Here is a 26,178-nt window from a genome sequence, read left to right as displayed (position 1 = left end):
TCGCTCATCACACCACGTCCTGCCAGAAATCTACTCTTGGCATCGTGTCTCTCTAAGCCATGTCCTGTGTCTTGTTTATGTCTTCCTCTGGATGGACACCTCTTAATATGACAGTGGAGAGCTCAAACTGTGTGTGTGAGAGAGTGCTAACGCTGACAGACAGCCCTGGACTACAGGCCTCTCATAGAGACTCACTGCTAAGCCTCTGTAATAGCCTTCAGTATTGTTGTAGTATTACTACAGCTGTACTGGTGTGATAGTGAATGAGTGCACCACTAACCCCTACTGTGGGCTGATGAATGGTGTATAGCACTACTGCTGCTACTTACTCGTGGCTTTGCTTTTTCCCTCTGCTGCTCTGGACTAAAGCTGCCTGCTAAATAGTTAGTGGTGACTTCAATGTTGACTCCTATAGCTTTAAGACACTGTTCTGTTGCTAAGTTACAGTACAGGGTTGTTGCTTGTTTAATGTTTTTGTGTTTTACTTGTTTTATTGTTCTATTCCCAACACACACACACACACACACACACACACACACACACACACACACACACACACACACACACACACACACACACACACACACACACACACACACACACACACACACACACTCACTCGAACAGCCGTGTTGGCCAGCTGCCAGGCCTGGCTGTGTGTTTACATGGCACAGCAACATGCCTCTGCGTCTCCAGCCAGAAAACACACACAAACTGCACACACAACTTCAATTCCCTCCAGCCACCAGAGAACGCCCAGAGTTATGTCCACAATCAGGCACCATGTCTGGGCCACAACCCTGATCTATGCTCCCTGTCCTCAGTCACCAAAACTGCTCCTGGCCCACAGTCTTCTCTTCGTCCCCTCTTTCATGTGTGGAGCTCCATACCTCCAACCACCAGCACTGCAGCCTTGAGTCATACCCCAAACCAAGCACTGATGCTGGGCTTGGACTCTCTCTCATCCCCTCCAGACCAACATCATCACTAGTAGCATCTGCTACTCACCACACACCAACCAAATCAAATCAAATCAAATTTTATTTGTCACATACACATGGTTAGCAGATGTTAATGCGAGTGTAGCGAAATGCTTGTGCTTCTAGTTCCGACAATGCAGTAATAACCAACAAGTAATCTAACCTAACAATTCCACAACTACTACCTTATACACACAAGTGTAAAGGGATAAAGAATATGTACATAAAGATATATGAATGAGTGATGGTACAGAACGGCATAGGCAAGATCCAGTAGATGGTATAGTGTACAGTCTATACATATGAGATGAGTAATGTAGGCTATGTAAACATAAAGTGGCATAGTTTAAAGTGGCTAGTGATACATGTATTACATAAAGATGGCAAGATGCAGTAGATGATATAGAGTACAGTATATACATATACATATGAGATGAGTAATGTAGGATATGTAAACATTATATTAAGTGGCATTGTTTAAAGTGGCTAGTGATACATTTTTACATAATTTCCATCAATTCCCATTTTTAAAGTGGCTGGAGTTGAGTCAGTATGTTGGCAGCGGCCACTAAATGTTAGTGGTGGCTGTTTAACAGTCTGATGGCCTTGAAATAGAAGCTGTTTTTCAGTCTCTCGGTCCCTGCTTTGATGCACCTGTACTGACCTCGCCTTCTGGATGATAGCGGGTTGAACAGGCAGTGGCTCGGGTGGTTGTTGTCCTTGATGATCTTTATGGCCTTCCTGTGACATCGGGTGGTGTAGTGTCCTGGAGGGCAGGTAGTTTGCCCCCGGTGATGCGTTGTGCAGACCTCACTACCCTCTGGAGAGCCTTACGGTTGTGGGCGGAGCAGTTGCCGTACCAGGCGGTGATACAGCCCGACAGGATGCTCTCGATTGTGCATCTGTAGAAGTTTGTGAGTGCTTTTGGTGACAAGCCTGATTTCTTCAGCCTCCTGAGGTTGAAGAGGCGCTGCTGCGCCTTCTTCACCACGCTGTCTGTGTGGGTGGACCAATTCAGTTTGTCCGTGATGTGTACACCGAGGAACTTAAAACTTACTACCCTCTCCACTACTGTCCCGTCGATGTGGATAGGGGGGTGCTCCCTCTGCTGTTTCCTGAAGTCCACAATCATCTCCTTTGTTTTGTTGACCTCACCACCATCTCTGGGGTGTGGCTATGACACCACAACACGATGGAGAGATGAATGGAGATAGAATGAGAGGGGAAGGAGGGAGAGATGAATTGGTGTGGGGGGAGAGGGTAAGAGACAAATGTGAAATAATAATGTTTGTGTGTGTGTGTGTTCATGTGTTTGTGTTTTTGTGTAATCCTTTGCAGTATGTTAAAGCTCCAAAGACAAGCCCAGCGCCCTATCAGTGTCTCAGCCAGTGGTGACAGGAACTCTCTCTGAGGGATGGCGTGTGTGTTAGTGCAGAAGAAGGAATCTCTAATTTGACCGCACACACATCATATTTCTTCTCTGAAAGCCGATCTGCCATGGGGCCTGCGGTGTGGAGACCTCGGAGTGTGTGTGTGTGTGTGTGTGTGTGAACGAACCCAGCAGAAAGGGATGGAACAGAAAAGAGTTACATTTACGTCATTTAGCAGACGCTCTTATCCAGAGCGACTTACAAATTGGAAAGTTCATACATATTCATCCTGGTCCCCCCGTGGGAATTGAACCCTGGTCCCCCCGTGGGAATTGAACCCACAACCCTGGCGTTGCAAGCGCCATGCTCTACCAACTGAGCCACACGGGACCACAAGTTGTTGTATGTGTTGAGTTGTATGTGTCTGCTGTGAGCTCCACAGGCCCTGTTAGAGGGAGAGACAGAGAGTATATGAGCTCCACAGGCCCTGTTAGAGGGAGAGACAGAGAGTATATGAGCTCCACAGGCCCTGTTAGAGGGAGAGACAGATAGTATATGAGCTCCACAGGCCCTGTTAGAGGGAGAGACAGAGAGTATATGAGCTCCACAGGCCCTGTTAGAGGGAGAGACAGAGAGTATATGAGCTCCACAGGCCCTGTTAGAGGGAGAGAGAGAGTATGTGTATGAAGGCATAGAGAGAGGATGAGGAGAGGGAGAGGGTATTCAGTGAAAACACACTCTTTTCCGGCCTCTCGTCTCACTGTACTGTCTTTGATACTGGTGCCAAGGAACAGGAAATACGGATCGTCTCAGGAATTCAGCGAGGAAGATCCAATAGCATTTCCAGCCAAACCCCCACTTCCTCTCTCCTTCTCTCTACCTTTCTCTCTCTCTCTTATCCTCTTTCACTCTTTCTCCCCATCTCTTTCCACCCCCTCCATATCTCTTTTTCTCTTTTCTCCCACTCTTCCCTCCGGTCGCCCTTTCTTCTGGACTGCAGTAGCTGTCAACATGCATTAGATATGCGTTGGAGATAGGTTAGTGATATGTTGGGGGTGCGTTAAATCTCTCCCCACGCCTGGCTCTTTGATATGCTGCAAAGATTTAATAGATGCTGATTTAATTTGGGCCTTACATTAACAGCTGATGGTGTTTAATTATCTATAGGCTGGACTAACTGATGGAACTGAGGGAGGGAGAGGGAGGGAAAATAGAGGGAGAGAGAGAGCAAGAGGGAAGGACTTAAGGAGGGAGAGAAAGATGGAGATAGTTTGTGAGCCTGTGTGTGTGTGTGTGTGTGTGTGTGTGTGTGTGTGTGTGTGTGTGTGTGTGTGTGTGTGTGTGTGTGTGTGTGTGTGTGTGTGTGTGTGTGTGTGTGTGTGTGTGTGTGTGTGTGTGTGCGCACAGTCAACTATCTGTAATGAGAGCCCTTGGGCCACAGCTCTCTGGCCTGTTTGGAGACCTGTCACTGATAAGCAGGGTATGTGCACGGTGTTGAGCGGTGCGAAATCCTGCTCATCGCTCACAAAGCGATGCTTGCTCCGGCACTCCACATCCTTTCCAACCGCTAAAAACCGCTCCACGCTCACAGGAAAAAAAACTGATACCACAAATTAGCTTAATTCATTAAAATCACAATTTAACCAACACCTATCTATTTTAGTGACTACTTGGACCTACAATTTGGTTGTGAAGTATTGAAACCAAGCCATATGATTGGAATGAAAAGTACTTTAATAAACATGAAAAGGGGAATGTAAGAAGCCCTCATCATTTCAAATAGGCTACATGTCATATTAAACAGCATATAACACTCTAAATAGGTCAGGAGCCAGACAGAGAGCCTAAGAACAAACGAAAATGAATGATTTTGGCTATATTATATCAAGGCTATAACCTACAAAGAAAAACATTGTGAAGAATTTGCGAGTGTGACACAATAGGCTGGTAGGGACATAAAGCACTCTGCATTTAAACAACATTTTGTATATTAAATCATTCAAGTCTATAAATTCCGCATATAGGCTGTAACTTAGAATTTAAATCCAAGTTAAACGAAAAATGTCTTATTAGGCTCAGTCTACAGTGTCTTTGAATTTATTTTAGAAATACGAGTTTAACCAGCTTGCGATGGTGCCTGGAGAACAGGCCAGCAGCAGAGATAATCCTCTACCCGCTTGCAGAGCCACTGGGGATGCTAAACACCCTTTTGGCCACTCTTGCCAGGCTGGGCGGACATGCAGAGTTGTTTTTAAACTTCTCTATAGGTAGGCCAAATGGTTTTTAGGCAAAATAAACCAATCAAAACGGAAAGCTCCTTGAAAGTGAGCATATGCCAGGCCTATTGGGCCAAAATCAATTATGGCCTATTGTATAGAGATAATAGAGCAAAAATGAACAAAACCTTTAAGAGATCTGATTTTTAGTTTGTAAATAATTTGCTACAATGACACACTACCCACCTCGTTCCTTTCTGTTAGCATGTGCATGTAGTAAGTACACCATCATGCTTTCAGGATATGTGTCTTTTCAGATTCCACAATGATTATTTAGTTACATCACCACACTCCCTCTCTTGCTCTTGGTCCTCATCTTTGTAAGTCACCTTGATTTTGCACCTGTGTGCTTTGTCAGTTTCTTTATGACAATATTTAGTGAACTCCATGACAGTAGTTAAAGCAAGGGGCTTTAGCAGCACACAAGTAGACTACAAATGCATGCCGGGCCAGACATGACCTGAGTTCATGAAGTGAGCGCTACTGGAGCACAAGTGTAGTGAAATTGGAGCGGGCGACTAGGCCGACCCTCCAGCCTTTGGGAATCTCGTTCACAGTCAAATTGGGCACTCTTTACTCCGCTCCAGTTCCGTTCACATACTCTGGTGATAAGCGGTCCGGAACTGTGATTAAACAAGCCAACGTGACAATGGAGGGAGAGAAAGAGAATGAGGGGCGAATGAAAGAAAGAAAGTAAAGGGAGCATGCAACAGAGAGGAGGAACAGAGAGTGACGGAAAAGAGTGAGTGAGAAGAGAGAAGGGAGTGTGAAGGCCTGTTTTTAGATGGATGAATTGTCATTCAATTAGCCCCAGGGACCCAACACATGGGCCAGGGGGCCCCCCACACACACACACAGGCCAGGGGCCTGAACAGTAATTGGGAGATTATTTAGTAAATGTCTCATCAAAAAGATGTCTGGTGATTTTTGTTGTGGTGAGCATATTTTTTCTCTCCTGCCTAATTTGTTTGGCACCCGTTTATCGTCAGCCCACGCAGCTGGAGAGCAGCCAATCGGATGGGAGTACAGATGTTTTAACCGCTTCCTGTCTCAGTAGAGAGCACAGTATTTTACACTACAGTTGCAGTACATTAATCACACGGCATGCTCTTATTCCAAGCAACCTTATGTGCTGTATATGCCTTGTTTAAAAGTGCCCTGCATATGGAAATACTGAGAACTCCTCTTACAGGGATCACATCCAGGCAGGAGAAATTGATCACTAAAAGTGGTTGACCACTATAACCATATTCACTATAAGCAGAGTACTAAACTCAGCAAAAAAAGAAACGTCCCTTTTTCAGGACCCTGTCTTTCAAAGATAATTCATAAAAATCCAAATAACTTCACAGATCTTCATTGTAAAGTGTTTAAACACTGTTTCCCATGCTTGTTCAATGAACCATAAACAATTAATGAACATGCACCTGTGGAACGGTCGTTAAGACACTAATTACAGACGGTAGGCAATTAAGGTCACAGTTATGAAAACTTATGACACTAAAGAGGCCTTTCTACTGACTCTGAAAAACACCAAAATGAAGATGCCCAGGGTCCCTGCTCATCTGTGTGAACGTGCCTTAGGTATGCTGCAAGGAGGCATGAGGACTGCAGATGTGGCCAGGGCAATAAATTCCAATGTCCTTAAAGTGAGACGCCTAAGGCAGCGCTACAGCGAGACCGGACGGACAGCTGATGGTCCGCGCAGTGGCAGACCACGTGTAACAACACCTGCACAGAATCGGTACATCCAAACAGCACACCTGCGGGACAGGTACAGGATGGCAACAACAACTGCCCGAGTTACACCAGGAATGCACAATCCCTCCATCAGTGCTCAGACTGTCCGCAAAAGGCTGAGAGAGGCTGGACTGAGGGCTTGTAGGCATGTTGTAAGTCAGGTCCTCACCAGACATCACCGTCAACAACGTTGTCTATGGGCACAAACCCACCGTCTCTGGACCAGACAGAATTGGCAAAAAGTGCTCTTCACTGACGAGTCGTGGTTTTGTCTCACCAGGGGTGAGGGTCGGATTCGTGTTTATCGTCGAAGGAATGAGCATCACACCGAGGCCTGTACTCTGGAGCGGGATCGATTTGGAGGTTGAGGGTCCGTCATGGTCTGGGGCGGTGTGTCACAGCATTATCGGACTGAGCTTGTTGTCATTGCAGGCAATCTCAACGCTGTGTGTTATAGGGAAGACATCCTCCCTCATGTGGTACCCTTCCTGCAGGCTCATCCTGACATGACCCTCCAGCATGACAATGCCACCAGCCATACTGCTCGTTCTGTGCGTGATTTCCTGAAAGACAGGAATGTCATTGTTCTGCCATGGCCAGCGAAGAGCCCGGATCTCAATCCCATTGAGCACGTCTGGGACCTGTTGGATCGGAGGGTGAGGGCTAGGGCCATTCCCCCCCAGAAATGTCCGGGAACTTGCAGGTGCCTTGGTGGAAGAGTGGGGTAACATCTCACAGCAAGAACTGGCAAACCTGGTGCAGTACATGAGGAGGAAATGCACTGCAGTACTTAATGCAGCTGGTGGCCACACCAGATACTGACTGTCACTTTTGATTTTGACCCCCCTTTCTTCAGGGATACATTATTCCATTTCTGTTAGTCACATGTCTGTGGAACTTGTTCAGTTTATGTCTCAGTTGTTGAATCTTATGTTCATACAAATATTTACACATGTTAAGTTTGCTGAAAATAAACGCAGTTGACAGTGAGAGGACGTTTATTTGTTTGCTGAGTTCATATACAGGAAGTGTACTATATGGTTAATACGCTGCCATTTGAAACACAGCCGTAGCCAGTGTTTATGAGACGTGTCTCTGCCCTGTGAGTTAGCCCTTCTCCATATCCATTAGGTCTGTGTTAGCTCTGCCCGATAATGTCATCTCCTGCAGGCATGTTTACAGACAGCTAGGAGAGATGAGGGGCCCATCACACAGGGTTATGTGTTTCTGACTGGGGCCCTCTGCTTTAAAAATATTCAGACCGAGATAGCTGAGGTCCAGAGGGGGTTTGTGACGGAGGAGTGTGTGTGTGTGTGTGTGTGTGTGTGTGTGTGTGTGTGTGTGTGTGTGTGTGTGTGTGTGTGTGTGTGTGTGTGTGTGTGTGTGTGTGTGTGTGTGTGTGTGTGTGTGTGTGTGTGTGTGTGTGTTGTACGGTATGAGTGAATGCATATGGCTGATCAGAGAGTTCAAATCTGAGTAGATCTCTCCATAAACCTGTATACCTATACAACTTAACGCAAGTTAGTGTGCGTGTGTGCGTGTGTGTATCTGCTGTATTTATGATAGCGTGTGTTCGATTGACTGACAGTGACTGTGTCCCTCATTCTTCAGGGGAGGACCAGAACTGTCAGTTGAGCTTCTTGTTAGGCTTGATCTCTGTGGCTTTCCGTAGGAGGGGTTCCGTTCCCCCTGCCTTGCTTGGTCTCTTATTAAAGAGACCTCTAATTGACAGAGAAACACAACACAATTTCTATTGTGACATTTATTATCTCTCTCTGTGCGACGGCCTCAGAGGAACCTTTGAAGTCAGTGCATGTGGTACAATTATCCAAAGGGATTTTGTTGGTGTGTTTTTACTGTTTTTATGTGTGCTTTAAAAAAAAAGTTGGTTTTGAAAAGTTGTTGTTGGCGTTGATGATGATTATCAAATAAGAGTATCAAATATGTCCCTGAAGTCTGTGTGTGTGTTTGTCCTTGTGTAAATGTGTTTTGGAGATATGTTTTTTTAATGTTTCTGTGAGTTCTTTTGAGATGAAATCATTTGAAGATTCTGTTTGCTCAGACAGAACCCTTTGAAATATGTAGAACGTGAAGAAGCCTCTGCAGAGAGTATGTCTGTCAACATGAAATGGAGCGCTGGAGATAATTGTGTGTGTGTGTGTGTGTGCGCTGCTGGGTAGCTTACATGCCTCTTTAGGCCATCAGGGTAGGTCTAATTGGGAGATCTGCTAAGTGTTTTTCTGTAGTCAAATATGGAGATGGACTTGAACAGCGTACTCACTGACCTTTGGCTAATGCTATAGTGTGTGAGAGAGAGTGTTTATGTGTATGCCTGTTTGAGTGTGTTTTACTCAAAGCCTAACTTGGCTCTAATGCTTTTTAAATGGACCTGAACATTTGACATTTGCCACATTAAGGGAAAGCATTGTGACAGCTGGTCAAAGGGTTTACAGTATTGTATTGCTGTTTGTTCTCTACACTGTGATACATCACCCAGCTAATCTTTGTGTCCATGCCTCCACTGCCTAATGCCAATGCACTGTTGCACAAAGACATGAAATATGTGTAGTGAACCTCTTTACTGGCAGTAGAGAGATTGTTTTGTCCCACCAAACATTTTGAAGGCAACACATTTTCTTTTTCAGGCATTGTCATCAATTCTAGCTAACTACTGTGACAGATGACTGACAGTGTAAAAGAGGGACAAAGAGGTTGAGAGAGGCAGGTAGAGAGGGTTATTTGATTGCAAATACAGTGTATTTGGAAAGTATTCCGACCCCTTGACTTTTTCCACATTTTGTTACGTTACAGCTTTATTTTATAATTGATGACCCCCCCCCCCCTCAATCTACACACAGTACCCCATAATGACAAAGCAAAAACATTGTACTTTTTTTTTTTTTTCTCCCCCCCCCCACATTTATATAAGTATTCAGACCCTTTACTCAGTACACTGTTGAAGCACCTTTGGCAGCGATTACAGCCTCAAGTCTTCTTGGGTATGATGCTACAAGCTTGGCACACCTGTATTTGGGGAGTTTCTCCCACTCTTCTCTGGAGATTCTCTCATGCTCTGTCAGGTTGCATGGGGAGCGTCACTGCACAGCTATTTCCAGGTCTCTCCAGAGATGTTCGAAGTCCGGGCTCTGGCTGTGTGCTTAGGGTTGTGTGCTTAGGGTTGTTGTCTTGTTGGAAGGTGAACCTTTGCCCCATTCTGAGGTCCTGAGTGCTCTTGAGCAGGTTTTCATCAAGGATCTCTCTGTACTTTGCTCCATTCATCTTTCCCTCAATCCTGACTAGTCTCCCAGTCCCTGCCGCTGAAAAACATCCCCACAGCATGACGCTGCCAGCACCATGCTTCACCGTAGGAATGGTGCCAGGTTTCCTCCAGATGTGACAATTGGCATTCAGGCCAAAGACTTCAATCTTGGTTTCATCAGACCAGAGAATCTTGTTTCTCATGGTCTGAGAGTCCTTAGGTACCTTTTGGCAAACTCCAAGTGGGCTGTCATGTTCCTTTTACTGAGGAAAGGCTTCCGTCTGGCCGCTCTACCATAAAGGCCTGATTGGTGGAGTGCTGCAGATATGGTTGTCCTTCTGGAAGGTTCTCACATCTTCAGAGGAACTCTGGAGCTCTGTCAGCATGACCATCTGGTTCTTGGCCACTTCCCTGGCCAAGGCCCCTTTTCGCCCGATTGCTCAGTTTGGTCGAGCGGCCAGCTCTAGGAAGAGTCTTGCTGGTTCCAAAATCTCCTGTTTTCGCTTTGTCATTATGGGGTTTTGTGTGTAGATTGATCATGAAAAAAACAAGTTAATCAATTTTAGAATAAGGCTGTAACGTAACAAAATGTGGAAAAAGTCAAGTGGTCTGAATACTTTCCGAATATACAGTGATGCATCATCCACTTTAGCATATAACCTATGGATTGTCAAATTTAAGAATATATGGACTTAAGAATAATCAGTCATGCAACTTTTATCACTGTTTATATTGAAGTAAATTTGAAGTAAAGAATGTTTTCCTTTTCATTAAATAAAAGCATGTATTTATATGTTAAAACAGAGAGATTAGAGAATATTTTACATTTTAATTTGATTGAGGACATCAGGTAAATATTCATAATTGTGGTGTTACTTAACTATCTATGATTTGTAAACGTATTACCTGTAATATTGCAAAAATAAAATCCTTCCTCATCGATGCATGTAGGCAATATTGTGACATTGTTAATCAGTCTGTGTGATAGACAGGAGAGATGATCAGAGGGGCAGAGTTTTTACTACCATAGTTAGGCCACAGGCAAAAGTATGGATAGAGTTTCTCAGCAAAGGTACAGTTGTCACGATCCTTGTAGAAACGGACAAAGGCGCAGCGAATGTTGGGTTCCACATAATTTATTATTAGTGAAACTTAACATAAACAATAAACGAACAGTGACTACAGAGGTGCTACATACACTTACTCAAAATACAATATCCCACAAAACACAAGTGGAAAAAGGCTACCTAAATATGATCCCCAATTAGAGACAACGATTACCAGCTGCCTCTAATTGGGAACCATATCAAGCACACCAACATAGAAATATGAAAACTAGAACGCCACATAGAAATAATAAACTAGAACACCACATAGAAATTATAAACTAGAACACCCCAGTCCCGCCCTGACCTACTACACCATAGAGAAACAATGGCTCTCTATGGTCAGAGCGTGACAACAGTCAGTGAAAGAGTAGATATGAGACCTGGCCTCCACATCATAAAAGGAGACCTGACCCTCCTCATAATCCACAAACACCCCCACCTTCTGGGGATTCTCTCTCAGGGAGAGGGGGACAGTGGGGCTAGAGTTAGCAATGTACTAATTTCCATTCCTCAGCCACACAGTCCAGTATCCATTCTCATGGGTCAGTGTGATTTTCCCCTTCCTGTTGATGGACTCTCTGGCCACTCCTAAAGTCCAGTCAGTCTTCCCATTGACAGTCACCTCATAGTAAAATCTCCCTGAGGAGAAGCCCTCTTTTCCCAAAACATTGCCAAAACAATCAAAAATGTTTGGGTTGTCAGGAAGATGAATTGATGTTTTTTCATGTCTCACTTGTTTCCCATCTTCAGACATGATGACGTAGGGATGTGCTGTATCAGGGTCCAGAGTCACATCCACTGCATACTGCTGAATCCTCTTCAACTCAGCATCACACAACTTCTTCACTTCACTCATCATATCTTTATTTAGTGTATCCTTCAGTTGAAACACAACTCTCCTCACTGTCCCCACATACAGATCACTGTGAACACTGATCCTAGACCAGTCTTTGGTGGGTGGAGGGGTGCAGAGGGATGGACAGCTCGTAGGAGGTAGAGGTGGTCCTCAGTGTGTGAGAGCTGCTCCAGCTCAGTGCTTCTCCTCTGTAGCTCAGTGATTTCCTGCTCCAGCTCTTTAACGAGCCCTTCAGCCTGCCTCTCTGCTGCTTTCTGCTTCTCCTCAATCACCTCAATGAGCTCAGCCTGGCTTCTCTCAATGGAGCGCACCAGATCAGTGAAGACCTGTACACTGTCTGATATCTCTCTCTCTGCCTCTCTCTTGCTGAGATCTACTGAGTGTTTGATCTCCTGAACCTTTTTCAGTCTCTCCTGGATCATCTGCTGCACTTCTGCCTCAGTCTTCCTAAGCTGAGCCTTCCTCTCTCCACGCTCTTCCTCTAGAGGGACAGTGTCATGACACTTGTGGTCTGTGCAGAACTGACACACACACACATCTTGTCAGTCCTACAGAACAGCTCTAGAGGTCTGTTGTGCTTCTTACACATCTTGTCTTCTAGGTTCTGCACAGGATTGATCAGCTTGTGTCTCTTTAAAGCTGAGACTTCAGGGCCTCTTCCCCGTGCAGATGTCACAGGACACTTCTCCAGGTTAGGCAGAGGACTCAATTTGACCTTTGATCATTATCTTAACATTTTCTGCAACCTCTCAACATTGTGTTGACACGAAGCTCAGGTCTTCTGTAGAATTTCTCCTTACACATTGGACACTGGCTCAGGTCAGTGGTAACCCAATACCCGCTGATACAGGCCTTGCAGAAGTTGTGTCCATATGAAGTGGTGACTGGCTCAGTAAACACATGTAGACAGACCGAGCACAGACAGGCGACTGCTGGAGGTTTCCAAATCTAGACAGAAACCAGAGGTGAAACCATAAAGCATTTCCTGGAGTCAGTACCCCGTGGTGCTGCTTTTCATAGTTTCCAGTTGAGATGTTTTATTCAGATCGGATCACATATGGGATCAATCTTGATAAATCATTTCTTTACATGGCATATAAATGAGTCATTTTACCAAAGAGAATTTAACCCAAATTATGTCTCTACATTAAATTAAGAAAACAAGAGAATACATAAAACATCCTTGCAATCTCTCTACTCACCTGTTTGTGGCTATTTTCTTTGTTCCTTCTATCTGTATTATTAAAAGTTGATCATGTTTAGCGTTTTAAGAGATTTCCAAAGAGTTTGCGATAGTGTGCTCAATATACTATGTCTCTCCACTGAAGTTTCACTGAGTAAAGTTATATCTACAGTACAATTTCTGCGTCACACAATATTGCTATGCACTTTGGAACAGTAAGGGGATGGAGTTAACCCTTTATATGGACCCTTTATAGTGCCCTTAGACACTTCAGAGACAAAAGTTAACAAACGTTAAATTATAAGATTAGCTTGAAATCTGTTAAAACATGTGTCATGATGTTGGCCTAGGGGTAGGTTTATGACAGTCATAAATACCTCTTTCCCCCCTTTTCCCTCTCCCTACTATAACTAATGTGACATAAGAAAACCCCTTGGTTAACATAGAGATTATGGGAACATCAGAAGTGGGGGGAAATGAACTATATTCTGGTAATCCGACCAACTGAACATATGCAGTGGTACTTAAGGTATATTATGTCAGTTCGGTTGCCCTCTGACACATTCTCATCAATGATAGAATGACATAAACTCTACTGTGGAAAGTCTAAACGTCAGAGGTATCGGATTCACATGGAATTGTTGTTTAATTCAAATGTTTGAATATGAAATTATTTGTGAAGAGATTAAATGTAATTTTAGCTTCCAAATGAGAGATTTGGATTTTCATAAATTTGGGCTTCTGCTCAACTAGGGGCCCGCCCCTGTGAAGAGACATGGGTTATAAACTTTTCAGACACACCCCTCTCCCTCCACTATAAAAGACATTGACAAAAATATAACTTCCTGTTCCGGGTACATTTAGGATGACGATCCGATGTCAGAATGGTTCAGATAATAACTACAGAACTAAGCCAACATCAGCATGGACTTTGGTTGTAAATGGTATGAACTTTGAACTCGTATTCACTACAGAAGTGATACCTCTTAGCCGTTGAGTTAGCAACAGCTGCTACAAACGTAGGTTAGGAAGGACAGTCAGAGTATCCCGTCTACTACACACGACGTTACTCCAACGTATCCAGTGATCACCAGAGACATTCTTCAAAGGACAGAGGACTCGGGTTGGCGATACGGTCTTCCATCTACCACCAACCTACTGAAGCGCAGCTCAGAGTAAATATTTATTGCATTTTCCTTTTCAAATGGGCGGTAATTTAGAATGCATAAGATACTGTATTTACGATAGCACAGCTTCGGCCCTGTTCCAGTCTCCCGCTCTTTCACTAAAATCCCGCCCCTTCCCTTTGTGTAACAAGCTGTCATATCTGTTCCGCCCGCTAGGGACGTTTGCCATTATGACGGCAATTTGTGATCAAGTTATGATTTAATTGTTTATGTGTGATTCTGTGTGATTAGTTAGGTATTTAGTAAATAAATAATTAAACCCAATTTTGTATTGCTGATTCAACTTGTTAGCCAGGATTCTTGCAGATAACCAAGGATTTACCACTTTCAGATGAGACTGAATAAAATGACGATTAATGTGACTGCTATGGATGTAAAATATTACTAAATCTTTAAGAGTTTATTCGGAAGATAACAGCTCTATAAATATTATTTTGTGGTGTCCCTCTCTAGTTAATTACATTTACCTGATTAGTTCAATCAGGTAATATTAATTACGGAGAAATTATTTTATAGAATAGCATGTCATAGCAATTAATCTGGCATAGCCAAAGACACGACACATGACATGTACTTTTTTTATAAGATCGTTTTTTCTTGAGTGTTCAACTTTAAAGTTTTCCTTCAAATGTGCATTACCAGTCCTCCCTGTACGATATTGCTGTATAATTTTTACTGCACTGTAAGGTTGAAAGGGATATTTTACTTTTTCTATTCAGCACAAGGTTGAAGTGTTATTAGATTTTATGAAAGGGGTTCAGAGAAATCTGCAACATGATATACTTTATGCATAAGATCTGTCTATGAATTGTCATGAGGTTATTTGTTTATTGTGTATTGTAAAAATCTATTTTTTGTATTCCCTCCTTCCTTCCCCTTCACTGTAAACTGAGTCAGTGTCTGTGTGTGGGTGACTGAATGAAAGGTGGATGGAAAGGGACTGGTGGTGCCTGCTGAGTGATGGAGCTGCCATCTCTCTGTTACTCTATGGATATCAGATGACTGTGCTGTCACTCTGCCTGCCCAGCTGCTCACACAACAACACACCTGGACAGACCGGCAGAGATAGAGACCCAGCTCTCATCAAATCTTAATGACCTGGGGTGTGAGTGTGATTATGCCTTTTTGAGACAATGTTCTGTGACTCAGCACAATTGACTGTATCACACCCAGAGGAAAAGAGAGAGAGAGAGAGATTTGTTTTCGTAGCTCAGTGGAGCATCTGCTCAATGTATCTTCTGGACGTTCCTAATTAGCAGCTAGGGAGCCTGTGTGTACATAGCTCTCAAGGATTTATGAATATGAGTATGTGTCTCCCTCTGCACTCCCCTCGCTCCTTATCTTCCTATGCCTCTTCCTCTCTGCTCTCCCTCTCGATCTCCTTTCTTAGAGGCGTACTGTGGTTTAACCACTCTATGGAGCCGAGTTGTTTGTTACTTCAGTGGTAACCGTAATATTATAACTCACACACACCCACACCTCTTCAGTGTACCCAAACCAGGCCCTGAGTGGCTTAGAGTTCTCTGGGCAGTGAGGTTTCATTAGTCATTGATTAGAGATGATGGTTCACTCTGGCAGATAATTGAATTCTCATTTGGCCTCTTGTTTTAGAGAAAGCCCGGTTCCAAGTCAAATAAAGCCAGTAGGCTCATTTCAAAAACAATGAGGCCAAACATAATTAACTTTAACACACTGGCTCGGCCTCGTTATCGACTGATTAGAACAAAGTGTCTTACTGTAATGTTTTTACTCCTGGTGTAGACATGCAGTAAACCACTAACTCTACATCAACACCCTCGCTTTGCTGATCTCAGATTTGACTTGTAATCCTGCCGACTCAGCCTCAAGTTCAATGCTCAAACATTTTTCTCTGCTGCACAACCACACAATGTCCACAATGTAAGTTCAGTTATTGAGTGTGTGTGTGTCTGTGTTATTCAGTTTGTGCAATACAGGAGTGTTTGCATATATCTGATTTCGTAATGGTTGATCACAGCCTCTGTGCCTCTACCTTTGGCTGATCTACAGTGCCTTCAGAAGGTATTCACACCCCTTGACCTTTTCCTAATTTTGTTGTGTTACAGCCTGAATTTAAAATGGATTAATTGAGATTTTGTGTCACTGGCTTACACACAATATCCCATAAATTCAAAGTGGAATCATGTTTTTAGATATTTTTACTAATTAATAAAAAATTTAAATCTGAAATGTCTTGAGTCAGTAAGTATTCAACCCCTTTGTTATGGCAAGCCTAAATTAAGTTCAGATGTGAAAATGTGCTTTCAAAATCACATAATAAGTTGCATGGACTCATTCTGTGTGCGATAATAGTGTTTTAACGTGATTTTTTAATGACTACCTCCTCACTGTACCAACCACAAAGACCAGGGTGTTTTTCCAATGCCTCGCAAAGAATGGCACCTATTGATGGGTAAAAAAACAAACAGACATTGAATATCCTTTTGACCATAGTGAAGTTATGAATTATACTTTGGATGGTGTATCAATACACCCAGTCACTGCAAAGATACAGGCGTCCTCCCTAACTTAGTTGCCGGAGAGGAAGGAAACCGCTCAGGGATTTCCCCATGAGTCCAATGGTGACTTTAAAACAGTTACAGAGTTTATTGGCTGTGATAGGAGAAAACTGAGGATGGATCAACAACATTTTAGTTACTCCACAACACTAACCTAAATGACAGAGTGAAAAGAAGGAAGCCTGTACAGAATAAAAATATTCCAAAACATGCATCCTGTTTGCAATAAGGCACTAAAGTAAAACTTCAAAAAATGTGGCAAAGAAATTAACTTTATATCCTGAAAACAAAGCGTTATGTTTGGGGCAAATCCAATACATCACTGAGTTTCCACTCTTCATATTTTCAAGCATGGTGGTGGCTGCATGTTATGGATATGCTTGTCATTGGCAAGGACTAAGGAGTTTTTTAAATTATAAAAATAAATGGAATAGAGCTAAGCACAGGCTAAATCCTAGAGGAAAACCTGGTTCAGTCTGCTTTCCAACAGACACTGGGTGTCACGGCCGTCGTCGGAAGGAGACCAAGGCGCAGCGAGTGTACATTTTATTTTAATTTTAATGTCGCCAAGAAAAGAAGGAAACGACCGTGAAGCTTAACAGTGCTATAGTGCCACTAACAAAGATAACAACCCACAATCACATGTGGGAAAAAGGGCTGCCTAAGTATGATTCCCAATCAGAGACAACGATAGACAGCTGTCCCTGATTGAGAACCATACCCGGCCAAAACATAGAAACACAAATCATAGAAATAAAGAACATAGAATGCCCACCCAAATCACACCCTGACCAAACCAAATAGAGACATAAAAAGGCTCTCTACGGTCAGGGCGTAACACGGAGACAAACTCACCTTTCAGCATGACAAAAACCTAAAATACTAGGTCAAATATATACAGGATTTGCTTACCAAGATGACATTGAATGTTCCTGAGTGGCCTAGTTACAGTTTTGATTAAAATTGTCTTGAAAATCTATGGCAAGACTTGAAAATAGCTGTCTAACAATGACCAACAACCAACTGGACAGAGTTTGAAGAATTATACAAATAATAATGTGCAAATATTGTACAATCCAGGTGTGCAAAGCTCTTCCAGACTTACCCAGAAAGAATCACAGCTGTAATCGCTGCCAAATGTGATTTTAACATGTATTGACTCAGGGGTGTCAATACTTATGTAAATGAGATATTTCTGTATTTCATTTTCAATACATTTGCAAAAAAATAAATAAACATCTATTTAATCCATTTTGAATTCCACAATTCAAAAGTAAGACCACAAAATGTGGAATAAAACAAGTGGTATGAATTCTTTCTGAAAGCACTGTACTGATCCTATTGGCCAGGGTTGAGGTTCTGTAGCAGACCAGAATGCCTCTCTTTCATTCCCACACCGCTGATTGGCGGGCCTGTCCCAGGTGGGGTGTGTGTAAGTGTAGTGGGAGGGTTAGGGTTGAAGCATATCTAGTTCCCATGCACAACTGTCGACTGGTACGATGGGTGTGTGCTCGGGAATGCTGAGCACTTGTGTTTTTGTGTGTTGGGTGTACAGTGCATATACATATGCTGAGCTTATAGATTCCCATGAGAACCTCTCCCCATCTCTTTTTTGTTCTCATTCTCTTATTCTTCCTGTGTCTTTCTTGTCTGGACCACCACTTCACCTCCCTGGTGGTTTCAATCTTCTCCTGGTGGATGAGCTCTGTCCATTCCTCCTGAATAAGTCCTATCCCAGAGAGAAAACACACTGCAGGAAAACCATCTGGTGCTCCATGTCAAGGAATCTGTTCTCTCCTTTAGGACAGGCATTTTATGCATGTCTGCCGGTGTGTGTGTGTGTGTGTGTGTGTGTGTGTGTGTGTGTGTGTGTGTGTGTGTGTGTGTGTGTGTGTGTGTGTGTGTGTGTGTGTGTGTGTGTGTGTCAGTACATCTTGGTCCGTGGTATCTGCAGAGTTACTAATGAAGGGGCTGCTCTCAGCGCTGGGCCTCAGTATTAATAACCAGCAGCCAGAAATAGATCTGAATACTATTAACATGCTAATACAATCAGCATGGAGCCCTGTCCGTTTCCCTAGCAGCCTATTCACTTCCACTCTGGTACCACACTGCCTCTCTGTAGAACATCATTATCCTACCTATACAGTTGTGTGTGTGTTAGGGCCGGGACGACACCAGTATCGCGATACTCGCTAGTATCGTGGCAAGGAAACAAAACACAAAGCAGATTTAACTTCTTCAGGAACACCACTCTAATTTGAAATACAAATTTTAAGTATGTTGTCATCCAGAGTTACTGTAAGGGGTGTGTATCTGGTGGCAGGGAAGTCAGACGCAGGAGAGCAGAACTTGATAATAGCCGGAGCAGTTTAATAGTAAAACCAACGGCATAAGAAGTACAAAGTATGGGCACAATAACCCGACGCGCACCAGTCAAACATAATGTGCACAAGCACTTACAATAAACAATACCACACAAAGACATGGGGGGAACAGAGGGTTAAATACACAACACATAATGAGGGAAATGAGAACCAGGTGTGTGGAAAAACGAGACAAAACAAATCGAAAATGAAAAATGGATCGGCGATGGCTAGAAGACCGGCGACATCGACCACCGAACACCTCCCGAACAAGGAGAGGCATCGACTTCGGCAGAAGTTGTGACAGTCACATTTATTTACACACAGCAGGTTTTTAAAGGGCCAAAGAGTTTGGTCTGCTTCGTGTTTGCCATGGGAAAAAATATTGCGATACTGGTTTCGTCACAGCCCCAGTGTGTGTGTGTGAGAGAGAGTGTGTGTGAGTCAGTGGAGGCTGCTTAGGGGAGGACAGCTCATAGTAATGTCTGGAACGGAGCGAATGGAATGGCATCAAACCATGTATTTGATACCATTCCACCCATTCCGCTCCAGCCGCTACCTCGAGCCCGTCCTCCCCAATTAAGGTACCACCAACCTCCTGTGGTGTGTGTGTAAGGTTTCTTGTTAAAGCTGTTAGTGTAGATGTGGAATGATGGAGATTATAACGTAAGTGGGTTATGTTGGTAAAGGAGAAACTGAGTGAACCTTGCAGTGTGAGGGGGAGTGTGTTCAGATGATTGCCTACCTGCTATACCATATAGGACGTCAAGCAGTGTGCACTTACTGCAGACATTATAGAGGGACGTTCGAGTTCGACAGCCACATAACATCACCTACTGTGACTGCCTACATGGATTGTGTAAATACAACTCATGCCTGAGGGAGATGATTGCAAAAGCATAGAGCATATAGGACCCTCACCCCTAAGAAATCTGCTGGTGATATAGACAGGGAAACAGACAGGGAGGGGTCTTTATGCTTTAGCAATCATCTAACTCAAGTCCCTGAGTTCTATCTATGGAAGACATACTGTAGGCGCAGATGGGAACATATTTGTCAGTTGAATTCATGGGTGACCATTTCCTGAATGCCCTAGTCTTTTGGTTTTCCTGGCACGTTCCTCTGCCTTCCTATTCCTAAAGAGGACTACAGAGGGGCTGACCCTGGCCCTCAGCACCATCACCATCCTCTGCATTACAATACCTTCTCGCTCGCTCTCTCTCTCTCTATCTCTCAATGACATGTATTATACATGTCTCCTTCACAGTCACCTCTCCTTCTCACTGACTCCATCTCTCCCTTCTCTTTCTCTCTCTGTCTCTGTCGCTCTCTGTCTCTCTGTCTCTGTCTCTCAATTCAATTTGGTTTATTGGCATGACGTAACAATGTAGATTTACAATATTAACATGATACAAATAATAATAATTGTCTACGGGACAACATTAACAACAATAATCAAGGGTCAAAGTAACCATACATTGAACAATGACAATAAGCAGAGAGGACATGTGCAGGTCTCTCTCTCTCTCTCTCTCTCTCTCTCTCTCTCTCTCTCTCTCTCTCTCTCTCTCTCTCTCTCTCTCTCTCTCTCTCTCTCTCTCTCTCTCTCTCTCTCTCTCTCTCTCATGTAATTCCATATTTCCATGAAATGCGGGGAGCTTTCCAGTGGCTTATGGACAGATGTGAATTAATGCGGACATCAGACTGATGTGAAAAGCATTTTGTTTTTAAATGTTTTTAAATCCCAGGGTGAACGAGGTGAAAGGGATTGGTAAATGTATCCCTGCACTCTTCCCCCTGCCTATTATCTCGCAGCTGTGATGGGCTGTCGTTGTTATGCTGCCTCACACAGCCCAGGGAACAGAAACACACACACACACACTACACAGTGTACCTGGAACGATACCTTCCCGGCAAGCGGAGGTATATCCGCACTAACACCCTCACACACTACTGTGCATACCCGAAGATACACAAAACCTCTCTCAAACGCAACCACCTTTGCCAATTACCTGGGCAAGCCTACGACCAAACTACAATACCCCTTTCAAGTTCCCTCCCACACTAATGAGGTAGAGTCCTGCAGCCACACGATGGAGCACTTAGTAACCCTCTCCGTATGACAGAACCTCCTCACTGGGAGGAAACTGCCTAAATCAGAGCCAAAATGGAGCCCACTGTCCTAATGAGCATGAAGCAGCAGGCTCAGCAGAGCAGAACCCATTTCCTGGTCTTGCGTGATTTGGGGCTATGGGCCTTTTGTCATGAGAGCCTTTTGTCACTAAGCTGTGTTAATTTCAGTTTAGCAAGCTAGCTCTGAATACGCTGATTGGTCAATAATGGAACTGACTAGCAGTAGAGCGCTACGTGTACTATAATGAATCCGATCTGTGTGTGTGTGTGTGTGTGTGTGTGCGCGTGTGTCTGTAATCACTCTACCCTCTCAATTTAGTTCCCCTACAGCATTCAGTTCCAGCCCCTGTGAGGAACTGGAGTGATTAAAAAAACAGCAAAGTTTCGCAGTAAACAGGCTGATTGTGAGATTGAGGCTAAGCTGAGGGGATATGGGAGAGATGCCCCTCTACACTTCTACTGATACGCCTCTGGGCCTCGTTAAAAGGTCTGTGCAGAGTTGATAGGTAAGCAAAAAGGTGTGTGTGTGTTTCTCTGTGTATGATAAATGACTAGTCAGCATTGGCAGTCAAGCCTATGGCAGACCTCATGTTACACACACGCACTCAATTTTGTATTTCTGTAAGGATGCCCAATCCTAATCTTTCTCTTGGGGATTATATAATTCAGACTTCGACCCTATCTAGCAGGGGGATGAGTGTTATTTCCGTGCTTCACTGCTCTCAAAGCCCTGCAACCTAATCTTGATTATGACTTAATGAACATGGGGGGAAAACCCTGACCGAATCACATAAGGTGTGTGTTTTAAAGCAACAGAGGAGATTGTTTGGCAGGATATCTCCTTCAGGATTTGAACAAAGGAAACATTCATCATGGATTTAAAAGATCTCGTATAACTGTCCCCACTTCTCCAACCCTCCTCTCCTCCTCTCTTCCTCCCTCCAGGATAGTCTGCTCTGTCACTGCTCAGTGATTCAGCATCCAAACCACACCACTTTGCTGTAGTTTAGTGCTATCCCTTTCTTGAAGGATAAAAGTGGTCTCTTGTGTGTGTGAGATTGCGTCTGTGTGTATGGGTTTCACACACTCCTTCTTCTCTGCCCTATCACATTCTGTTCCTCCTTCACTCCAAAGCTATTTTGTAGTGTGTGTGTGTGTGTGTGTGTGTGTGTGTGTGTGTGTGTGTGTGTGTGTGTGTGTGTGTGTGTTTTATAGTGTGTGTGTGTGTGTGTTTCACTCCAAAGCTATTTTATAGTGTGTGTTTGTACTCCCTATCCATCTGCCTGTCTTTTTCCTTCAACTCCTTGAAGTACACTCCTAAGTTACATTGAGGTGTCTGGGTGACTGTCAGGTTACCAAACTCTGGTATGACCATGCCTTACCTCACACCATTGATACAACGCCTAACATTGCATGACATGTCTTTCCTGTCTCCACCAAAACTTCTTCTCACCATACTGCACTTCCTTTCCTTCTGTCCAGTTAATAAACCGTGAGCATAAATGAACGCGGTGGGTTGCGCCAGCCCAGCGGGGTTGGTTGCCGTAGCGCCCAGCCTCTGATCTCCCTTTCTGTTTGAACTCAGCGTTGTACGATAAGGAAGCAAAGAACACATCATTTACTCAACACGGAGAAGCAGCAGGAACAGAGATTCAGCATGACTGCTGTACAAATATCACCTAGTCTGTGTCAGCCAGTGCCCCCGGACCAGGGACAGCGCCCTTTTTCTGTGTGTGTTAAATAATCAAGTGTGTAAAAGCTTCTGTGTGTATGCATCTCTGTGTGTGTGTGTGTGTGCCTGTCATTTGTGTGTGTGTGTGTGTGTGCTTGTCATCCTTGTGTGTGTGTGAGTGTGTGTGTGTGTGTGTCTGCCTGTCATGAGTATGTGTGTGTGCCTGTCATCCGTGTGTGTGTGTGTGTGTGTGTGTGTGTGTGTGTGTGTGCCTGTCATGGGTGTGTGTGTGTGTGTGTGTGTGTGTGTGTGTGTGTGTGTGTGTGTGTGTGTGTGTGTGTGTGTGTGTGTGTGCCTGTCATCCTTGTGTGTCTGTCTGTCGTGAGTGAGTGTGTGTGTGTGCTGAACAGACACAGGGGGACGGTGTGTTCAGATGTATTACAGAGGCTACTACAGCACTGCGTCCTTTCCAGCAGCAGGGTCCAATCAGACGACCTTCTACAGTTTCACTGAACTCCTGTTCCATTGTGTTTGTGTTATGGGGTTATTTATTTATTCCCCACTTGAGGAGAATAGCCTGGGAGATGATTGTGTTTCTGTAGACAGTGGAGGGGCCCCATAGAGGAAGAGGGGGGGGCAGGATCCACTCTCTGTAGTGAAGGGATGGGGCGGGGCAGACATTAGGCAGCAGACACAGGGAAGGGCTACCAAGAGATGAACACACACACACACATTGCATGATGCGACATGCGGCCTGCCTGTATTGGCCTCTACTCCACTGTAGCTGTGTGAGCAGCCCTTCACATTACATCACCCATCACACCACAGGAACAGAAGTCCCTACGGCCCTTTTGACCCAGAGGAGACCTGAGGTGTGACCTGAGGTGTGAGGCAGATGCTGGGGACGCTTTGTCCAGTCGCCCCTGAGAAGGAGAGTGTGCCAGCCAATCCAACACACACACTTCATCAACCATGAATGCTGCATGCTTGCACTCTCTTACACACACACACACACACACACACACACACACACACACACACACACACACACACACACACACACACACACACACACACACACACACACACACACACACACACACACACACACACACACACACACACACACACACACACACACACACACACACACACACACACACACACACACATTTAAGTCATTTAGCAGACGCTCTTATCCAGAGCGACTTACAAATTGGAAAATTCATACATATTCATCCTGGTCCCCCCGTGGGGAATGAACCCACAACCCTGGCGTTGCAAGCGCCATGCTCTACCAACTGAGCCACACGGGACCGCACACACACACACACACACACACACACACACACACACACACACACACACACACACACACACACACACACACACACACACACACACACACACACACACACACACACACACACACACACACACACACACACACACACACACGGAGAGGCATAACTCGTTCCTTTTTGCTGGGTGTGGAAAGCAGAACTCTGTGTGTGTGTGTGTGACATATTTCTTTGCTCTGTACCTTAAACAAAGTGTGGTTGGTTTGAAGGTCAGTATGAAAGTAGAGAGGCGCTGCCATTGATCCAGAACTCCTGTACAGAACACTACACCCGGGCCTTTTTTCCCCCACTGAGCTGATAGCGCGGGGGGGGGGGGGGGGGGGGGGCATGTGCAGGTTGCGCTCTCTCTCTTTGCAGCAAACAAGACGTGTGTGTGTGTTGTCTGTCTACGTTTCCATGGTGTGTAACTGATCCCTGGTGTATAATGTCTAAGACAGACAATACACGCACACACACACACACACTGCATCACTAAGCAGTGTGAGGAAGGTGACTCCTAGCTCCAACTCTACTCTTGAACAATCTCTTGAATCTCTTGAACAACTCTTGAACAATCAACCACATCTCAATGTCTCTCCCCTCCACGCCCAAATGAACCCCCTCCCTCCGCTTCTTCATTCATCCCTCCCTGAAACCACGGTCACAGTTGTCATGACACATTAACATCCTGTTGTGCGACGTCTCGCCCATCAGGCCTTCGGGGAGTGTGAGAGGCCCAGGTCTGAGAACGCAACAATACCCGTCTGTGTGTATGTGTGTGTTTGTTTGTTACATCTCATTCCTCTACACAGCGTGAAATCTGTCTTCAGCGCAGCTCAAATCCGTAATGTTTCTCAAGGTCGGCATGTCTCTTTACATTCCGTGCTCGGAATTCTGCCGGTGTGAGCGTCGCCGACTCTCGGGATTCTCTTGCACCCTTTCTCTCCCTGCTTTCCCTGCTCTCTCTCTTTTCTCTCTCTCTCTTTCTCTCGCTCTCTTTCTCTCGCTCTCTCTCTCGCTCGCTCCCTCGCTGCCTCAGTGACTGTGGGATTTTTAGAATGCACCTCACAACATAGCACAGGCTTACACACACACATCGTGACTAGATAATGACACTCGTTTACAATTGGTTTGTTCTTTTAAACTCTCCTCCTCTCTGTCTAATGTCTCTGCAGCATTAGACAGACAACAGAGTTCCAGACTCTCTCTCTCTCTCTCGTACCTCATTGACTTGCTCTGGCCGATATTCTCACTTCTGTCTTTCTTTTATCTGTCTCTGCTGATTTCTTCTCTTCTTTCTCTCCCCTTGTCTTTCTCTCGCCTCTCTGTCTGTGCACCTCTGTTATATGACACTTCATACTCTTCCTCTCTCTTTTCTCCACCTCCCTTCTCCTTTCCTTTCCTCTCCTCTCATCCTCCTCTATCCCCCATTATGGAGTTTCAATACCATTAGTGAGTGTACAGGTGGAATGGTGAACAAGTAAACTGATGAGACTAAACATGCCATTAACCCTGGTGGAGGATTCAAGTCTATGCGTCTGTCCTCTGACTCAAATACTATGGGTCCGTTCTCTGACCTTTCATCTCTCTGTGTTGTTGCGCTCCAGGCACCTCTCCGGCTCCAAGATGAAGGACCTTCTCAGAATCTCCGTCCCCTTCCTCAAACGAGCCTGTGCCGTCTCTCTCTATGTGAGTATCAACCACAACCATACAACTAAGACAATGTCTATATCTCAGTACACATCTGTTTGGTATAGTAATCATGTTGAATGTGTAGGTCAAAGCACAAGTTTGATGTTATGTTCGGTACAGTTAACATTATATAAGTTGAATGTGTAGGTTAAAGCACAAGTTTGATGTTATGTTCGGTACAGTTAACATTATATAAGTTGAATGTGTATGTTAAAGCACCTGTTTGACGTTCGTTTTCGGGACATTTCACTGTTATGTTGATATGTGTAAATGTAGGTCTAGTTGCATGGTAATGTCCTGCTGTTCACTCCTCCCTCCTGTAGGTGGCAGTCATCATGTCCTTCAGGCTCTGGCTGATGGGCGGCTCCATGCCTCTCTTTTCTGAGCAGGACAACCCAGCCTCCTTCTCTCCTCACCTGCTCACCAGGTTATTCCTAGCCCTATCACAGACATGTTAAATCAATTTCAATGCTAAAACGCT

The 26,178-nt window shown here is 44.4% G+C and overlaps 1 protein-coding gene across 1 annotated transcript in view; it reads left to right on the top strand.

Moving 5' to 3' along the window:
• LOC120032297 (protein O-mannosyl-transferase TMTC1-like) overlaps window positions 1-26,178 on the top strand; it is a 93,829-nt gene that overhangs the window by 11,727 nt on the left and 55,924 nt on the right. Inside the window, exons 5-6 of the mRNA XM_038978322.1 lie at window positions 25,613-25,694; window positions 26,021-26,124. Coding sequence (XP_038834250.1) covers window positions 25,613-25,694; window positions 26,021-26,124 — 186 coding nt within the window. The remainder of the gene's footprint in view (window positions 1-25,612; window positions 25,695-26,020; window positions 26,125-26,178) is intronic.

Source organism: Salvelinus namaycush, chromosome 38 (genome assembly GCF_016432855.1).
Source record: "Salvelinus namaycush isolate Seneca chromosome 38, SaNama_1.0, whole genome shotgun sequence".
Classification (NCBI taxonomy): Eukaryota; Metazoa; Chordata; class Actinopteri; order Salmoniformes; family Salmonidae; genus Salvelinus; species Salvelinus namaycush.
The sequence above is the reverse complement of the archived record's forward strand: the minus strand, read 5'-3'. Positions and strand labels throughout refer to the sequence as shown.